The following is a 7,872-nucleotide window of genomic DNA, read 5'->3' on the forward strand; positions in this document are numbered from 1 at the left end:
ATTTTTTTAAAATTTTTAGCCCGGTCGTTGTCTTATTTTACCTATGATTTCTTTCTAAGGTACTTTTACTTGTGGTAAATTGGCAAATTGCATATATACATTATTTTCTCTATTTTTATTTTTTTGTATAAAATATTGATTAATCTTTTTATCGTTTAAAATAATTTTATGTTTTAAAAGATTGCCATTTGAATTTCCTAATATTTAGACAACAACAATGGACAAAATTTTGAGTACACATCAAATTTTAAGTCCTTTGACCAAAAAGAAAGTATTGATTGCGAAGTTTAAATTCATACCACCTCAATATAATGCTTTCATATTTTATAATCAAAATTATGTTTTACTGCATTATTTTCACGTACCTTGTCAAAATAATTGAGTTATAATTATTGTATCCTAATTGAACAATGTTTCGTTTTTTTTACGCCCTAATTGTTAACTATAATTGAACTATAGTTAACAATTTAAATAAGAAAATAACTTATATATATGCTAACACGCGCTGATCGGAAATGGGGAGAGGAAGGCCAAAACGGACTGTGACAAAGGTTCAGCTAGCATAATTCATAGCATCAGGTAGCCGGAGCGACAATTTGGGGAGAAACTATAGGTGTAAATCAGGCGGGGCTGACCCGTTTTCAACCCGGGTCAGCCCGGTTTAGCCCGTTACTGTAGCTTAATGTGCGGGTTGGGACGGGTTGGTCGGGGGACGAGTTTTGGACGAATATATTTTGGATAACGGTGCACCGTACCCGCTAAGTCCGTTAATCCGTTAACGGATTGCAGCCCGTTATCAGCCCGGTTACCGTTACAATTTTTTTTTAAAAAAATTATTTGGACCGTTGCCAACGGTCAAAATTTAATTTAAAAAAAAAATTACACTAGCCCGGCCCGCCCGAACCCGAACGGTCCCACAATAACCCGAAAATTTCCAACCCGCTACCAGCCCGTTAACCAACCCGATCCGATAACGGACAGGCTGGTTTTTTTGTTCAGCCCGCCCCAGCCCGCCCCATAAACACCTCTAGGAGAAACTGTGGAAATTCTCCACAATTAGGAAACCTAGCTTGTGAAAAGGGAATATCAGCGATAATACCTAATTCTGAAGGATCGAGTACCATGCAGATGAAGTTAGCACACGATTTGGGGAATTTGAGCCCTAATTTGATGAACTCCACACCTAAATCAGCTGGTGTGGTGATTGGTGTGAAAAACTCAGGAGAATTCACTGTACCATTGACTGCTACTATTCCATTAGCGGCAACAGTGAATAATTAGAAGGAGAAGAATATAATAGTGGAAGAAGTAGCAAATCAAAGGAATACATGCATTACAACCAAAGCAAATCAAGTGGAGGAGCAAAAAGGAAAGAGTGAGAGTACTACTAATGCACCAGTCCAGGTGGTACCAAAACCAGAGTCTGGGAAAGGTGAGAAAAATTGGGCAAATCTATTTGTTGGTAACAGGATGGCTGCAAGGGAAATGGATCTAGTATTCATACCTCCTACAATTCAAGATGGAATAAGGAAAGTACAACTGCAACAGGAGGAGATGGAACTTGATAATGCGAAATGGCAGAAGGCTGTTATACTGTATGTCATTGGGGATTCACCATCAATAGGTGCCATGGAACGATTTATAGCCTCACAATGGAACTTTGCTGCCAAACCAAAAATTTACTATCACAATGAAGGGTATTTTGTTATACTATTCAGTAGCATGGAAGATAAGAATGAGGTGTTGTATTTAGGGCCACATACTATGGGAACAAAGCCATTAATACTGAAATCATGGTCAGCTGACTATGGGTCAGCTTTCCTAATTTACCTCTGAATTGTTGGGGAAGGATGACTCTTAGTCGAATTGCTAGTGGATTGGGATGCCCTATTTATGCTAATGAGTGCACAACTAATACAACAAGGATTTCTTATGCCCGAGTCCTTATTGAAATGGATATAAGTAAAGAGTTACCAAAGTGCATCATTGTGCAAGACCCTTCAGGGAAGAAATTTAAACATGTGGCGGACTATGACTGGGTACCACAATATTGCAAGAAGTGCCTTATGGTGGGGCATGACTGTGATGGAGAACAAGGCAGAGCTGGGGCAACTAGGAAAATGCACAAGGGAGAGCAGCAGCAACAAAGAGCAATAATTCCTAAGCAACAGGACAAAGCTCATATTGCAAGTACAAGCATGCAATAGACAAGGAATGCAAAACCAATAGCTCAATGGGTAGCAATAGGGCCAATCAAACAAACAGAAAAGGATGCACGCAAGCAGGCAATTCAAGTGCAGCAGATTGAACCAGATGTACTAGATGGTGACCAGCAAGTATGGACAAAAGCAAAAGGTAGAGGAGGACAAACAAGCCCAGTTCAACAAATTATCACCACCACTAATGGTTTCTCTTCATTAAGAGTGGAAGCATAGGAGGGAAATGCAAGATGGGCGGATGAGGATAACCCTCAAAGTAGCAGAGGAGAAGATGAAGAAAGAGCCCCACCCAATCCTAAATCTACATGAAGATAGCTACATGGAATGTGAGGGGTTTTAATAAGGTATATAAGCAAAAGGAGATGAAAATATTCTTGCAGATTCATAAGATTAGCCTAATAGCAATGGTAGAACAAAGAGTTCAAGATAATAAAGCAAAGGAGATTATTAATAAATGTGCACCAGGGTGGAGTTGGTGTTCAAATAGGTCATCTGATGGGAAAGGAAGAATATGGATCATATGGGATCCAAACAAAATTCAGTTTACTATGCTACAGAATCTTACTCAGTACATTCATGGGAAAGTTCACAATATCAGTTCCAGCAGGCAATTTGCTTTTACTGCTATCTATGGTCTACATACAATTGCTCATAGATGTGCTATGTGGGAAGCACTAAGGAACTTAGATTCCCAGATGACTAATCCCTGGTTAATCATGGTAGATTTTAATGCAATAATGGATATTGAGGACAGGGTGAATGGTACAACAATGCAGGAAAATGAGATTAAGGAATTTAGAGCTCTGATGGAGGACTGTAGACTGAATGAGCTTACTACTGTGGGAAGGTCATATACATGGACAAACAGTCATGTATATAGCAGAATTGACAGGGCTATTGTTAATGCACATTGGATGATGAATATGCCACCAATACAAGTTAATGTGATGGATCCTCAGTTTTCTGATCATTCTCCACTGTGTATAGAGCTGGAAATAACAATGGATACTAGGGGGAAACCTTTCAAATTCTTCAACTACCTAGCTGATCATACATATTTTGAAAATATAATAAGGGAAAGATGGGACAACAAAGAAAGAAGTATGAAAGGCATCTGGCAAAATTTAAGAAATGTTAAAGCTGCACTCAAAAGTCTTAACAGGAAGGAGTTTGCAAGCACAACAAATAAGGTCCAACAACCCAGGGAGACACTAGCTAGCATACAAGCTCAGATGAGGACCACTACAGCACCTGCTGATATGTTTGATACAGAAAAAATCACTAAGCAGCAGTTGGAGAAATGGAGCAAGATAGAGGAAAACATATACAAGCAGAGATCTAGAGTACAATGGCTTAAATTGGGTGATTCCAATACAGCCTTCTTCTTTACCAGTATGAAAGGAAGAACAACACAAAACCAAATCAAACTACTCACAACTGATGATGGCAGATTCGGGTCCGATCGCCCAGATGCATGCAGATGGCGTTGCCTATAGCATATGAAAATCTAGGGATGGGGCATAATTCTAATTTTATGGCCTTAAAATGCCAAAAAATGAGGAATAGTCATGGCAAGGCGATGACTATTGTTCCTTTTACAGTTTTAGGGCCATATAATAGGAATTTCGAATGATTTTCGATTTTTTGTATGCTATGGTCCACTCCATCTGCATGAGCTAGAGCGACCGGCTCCAAATCGTCTAAAATCTTGCGGGCCCATCAGAAATGACTGAATTAACAATAGTCATCACTTCGCTATGACTGTTCCTCCTTTTTTTAGCATTTTAGGCCAATAAAACAGGATTCAGCTTGATTTCTGATTTTTTGTGTTCTATAATCCACACCATCGACATGAAATCGGGCGACTGACTTTGAATTGCCTAAAATTATGCGAGCCCAATAGAAATGACCTAATGAATAATGTTCATCTCTGCACCATGACCGTTCCTCGTTTTTTTTTGTATTTTAGGGCTATAAAATAGTAATTCAACACAATTTTCGATTTTTCATGTGCTATAGTCCACACCATCTGCATGATCTCGGACGACCGACATTGAATAGCATGTACTTTTGCGGGCCCATCAGAAAATGGCCTAATCAAGAACAGCAATCGCTTCGCCATGGCCATTCCTCAATTTTTGTGTTTAGGGCCATAAAATAAAAATTCGGCACAATTTCTGAATTTTCATGTGCTATAGTCCACGCCATCTGCATAAACTCAAGCGATCGGCTCCGAATCGCCTAAAATTTTACGATCCATCAGAAATGACCTAATGAGCAATACTCATTGCTTCACCATGATATTCCTTGTTTTTTGGCGTTTTAGGTCCATAAAATAGGAAGTTGGCACGATTTTTGCTTTTTTGTGCTATAGTCCGTGCCATGTACATGAATTCGGGCTCTGAATCGCCTAAAATTTTGGGGCTCATCAGAAACGACCTAATGAACAATACTCATTGCTTCGCCATGTCCGTCCTTGTTTTTTGATGTTTTGGGTCCACAAAACAGGAATTCAGTATGGTTTTTAGTTTTTCATGTGTGACCGGCTCTGAATCGCCTAAAGTTTTTCTAGCCCATCAAAAATAGCCTAATGAAGAATAGTAATCATTTCGCCATTACTGTGCCTTATTTTTGGCATTTTAGGGCCATAAAACAGGAATTCTGTCTCATCCCTAGATTTTCGTATGCTATAGCCCACGTCATCTGTATGAATCTAGGCGACTTGACCTGAACCGCCAAAACTTTTGTCGGACCATAAAAAAAGACCTAAGGAATAATAGTCATCGTCTCGCCATGACCGTTCCTCGTTTGTTGGCATTTTAAAGCCATAAAACTGAAATTCTGCCCGATCCCCAGATTTTCGTGTGCTATAGCCCACGCCATCTGCATGCATCCGGGCCACTGGACCCAAACCGTATAAAATTTTACCAGACCATAAAGAACAACCTAAGGAACAATAGTCACCGCCTCACCATGATTGCTCCTCGTTTTTTAGCTTTTAGGGCCATAAAACTGGAATTCCACCCTATCTCTAGATTTTCGTGTGCTATAGCCCACGCCATCTGCATGCATCCGGGCGATCGGAGCCGAACCGCCTAAAATTTTGTTGAACAATCAAAAATGACCAAGGAACAATAGTTATCGCCTCGCCATGTCCGTTCCTCATTTTCTGGCGTTTAGGGCCATAAAACTGGAATTCCACCCGATCCCCAATTCTCGTGTGCTATAGCCCATGCCATCTGCATGCATCTAGGCGACCGGACCCAAACTATCTAAAATTTCAAAAACGGCCTAAATAAGGAATAGTAATGGCGATGTGATGACTATTTTTTATTAAGTCGTTTCTGATGGCCTCACAAAATTGTAGGCAATTTGGATCCGGTAGCCCGAGTTCATGTATAGCACCCGAAAAATCAAAAATCGTTATGAATTCATATTTTATGGCCCTAAAATGCCAAAAGAGTAAACGGTTATGACAAAGTGATGAATATTGTTCATTAGGCTATTTCTAATGGGCCTGCAAAATTTTAGACGATTCCGAAACGGTCGGCCCGAGTTCATGCAGATGGCGTGGAATATAGCATACAAAAAATAAGAAATCATCTAGAATTCCTGTTTTATGGCCCTAAAATGCCAAAAAACGAGGAATGGTCATGGAAAAGTGATGAGTAATGTTCATAAGGTTGTTTGATGGGCCCGCTAAATTTTAGACGAGTCTGATCTAGTCGCTCGAGTTCATGCAGATGGCTTGGACTATAGCACACGAAAAGTCGAAAATCGTTCGAAATTCCTATTTTATGGCCCTAAAACGGTAAAAAATAAGGAACGGTCATGGCGATGTGATGACTATTTTTTTATTAAGTCATTTCTGATGGCCCCGCAAAATTGTAGGCAATTTGGATCGGGTCACCCGAGTTCATGTATAGCACACAAAAAATCAGAAATCGTTATGAATTCCTGTTTTATGGCCCTAAAATGCCAAAAAAAAAAAAGAAACGGTTATGGCAAAGTGATGAATATTGTTCATTAGGTCATTTCTAATGGGCCTGCAATCTTGCAAATTTTGATGGGCCCGCTAAATTTTAGCCGATTTCGAGCTGGTTGCGTGAGTTCATGTAGATGGCTTGGACTATAACACAAAAAAGTTCGGAAACCATGTTGAGTACTTGTTTTATGATCCTAAAATGCGAAAAAATGAGGAACGGTCATGGCAAAGAGATAACTATTATTCAATAGGCTATTTTTAAATGGCCCACAAAATTTTTGGAATTTGAAGCCGGTCGCCCGAGTTCATGCAGATGGTATGGACAATAGTACATAAAATTTGGGAATTATGCTGAATTCCTGTTTTATGGCCCCAAAAGCCAAAAATCGAGGAACGATCATGGCGAAGTGATGAGTATTGTTCATAAGGTCATTTCTGATGGGCTCGCAATACTTTTGGTAATTTGGAGCCTGATCGCTGCCAATTCCACACTACTATAAAGTAGGAAGAGAGGGTCGCAATAGCTTTTACCCGATATGAGGGTCGGGATCGAATCCACAGAGAGCTAGAGAGGGAGTTGGGTATCTACATAGACTAGAATCGTGTGTATGCTCTTAATTGATCTTCTTATCATTTTTGGGTTTTTCAATTATAAACTACTATTATCAAACTACCATTTGAAACTAGATTATGCTTTGAAATAATTGCTAAAGTTGTATCTAATGGGAAGAAGGGCACTAGGGTCGTGACTTCACCTAGGTGGCTAATTGACGGGTAGATGTTACTAAGGTTCGATTGACATAATTGGGGCTTATGCTATAACCGTTGCACAATTTTACCCACTCTCACACCTCTCGGTAGAGAGAGTGATTTTTGCCCAATTGACTCTCTCGAGACCAAATGGGTAGGCAAATTAGGTCAAGCAACTAGGGTTCAAGTAGGGTGATTACTCTCTCGAGGTTTAACCCGTTAATTGGGACTATCATTTCTTATGAGTCCATCCCAATTCCTTGTTGGGTCAAATTTGGAGACTTAGACTCTCTTTCTCAAGAAGAGTCAAATCCACAAAGCACAAATCAGTGTTTGCAACCACCAATTTATAGATTAAAACATAAAATCAACCCAAATAGCAAACACCCATAGTCAATCTAACCCTAGATGGCAACACCCATCAATTACCCACACTAGGGTTGAGCCACAACCCTAGCTAATGGGTTTAGCTACTCATGCTTGAAGGAGAAAATGAAGAAATAGATGAAGAACAAGACATATTAATTAAATACTAAATTAAAGTACAAGAATCTATCACTAAATTGAAGCTAAGATGCCAAAAATGGCTACAAAAGGAGTCTCACGAGCGCAGCCCAAAGTCTGAAATTAACTGATGACCTAAAAATGGTAAAATGTTCTATTTATACTAAGCTGGAAAAACTGGACAAAAATACCCCTGCGGGGTCAGCGCGGGCCGCACAAAATGGACCGCGGCCGCACAAGGCTCTTGGACTTCAAAACTGGCTCTCTGAACTTGGGCTTCGCGGACCGCGTAAAATGGACCGCGGCTGCGGAGGCAGCTGGTGCGGTCCGCACAATAACGACCGCAGACCGCATTGCTTAGGCTTGGCATAATTCCATCTCTCTGAATCTCTTGTCCGCGGACCGCACAAAAAG

At 40.1% G+C, this 7,872-nt stretch overlaps 1 protein-coding gene across 1 annotated transcript; it reads left to right on the plus strand.

The window, feature by feature from the left end:
- The first annotated feature begins 2,623 nt into the window (after positions 1–2,623).
- LOC109217477 lies at positions 2,624–3,715 on the plus strand. The gene has a single exon (XM_019381728.1). It carries the CDS (start codon positions 2,624–2,626, stop codon positions 3,713–3,715), a length of 1,092 nt encoding a protein of 363 aa, XP_019237273.1.
- The last annotated feature ends 4,157 nt before the right edge of the window (positions 3,716–7,872 follow it).

Source organism: Nicotiana attenuata, unplaced genomic scaffold (assembly GCF_001879085.1).
Source record: "Nicotiana attenuata strain UT unplaced genomic scaffold, NIATTr2, whole genome shotgun sequence".
In the NCBI taxonomy this organism is placed as follows: domain Eukaryota; kingdom Viridiplantae; phylum Streptophyta; class Magnoliopsida; order Solanales; family Solanaceae; genus Nicotiana; species Nicotiana attenuata.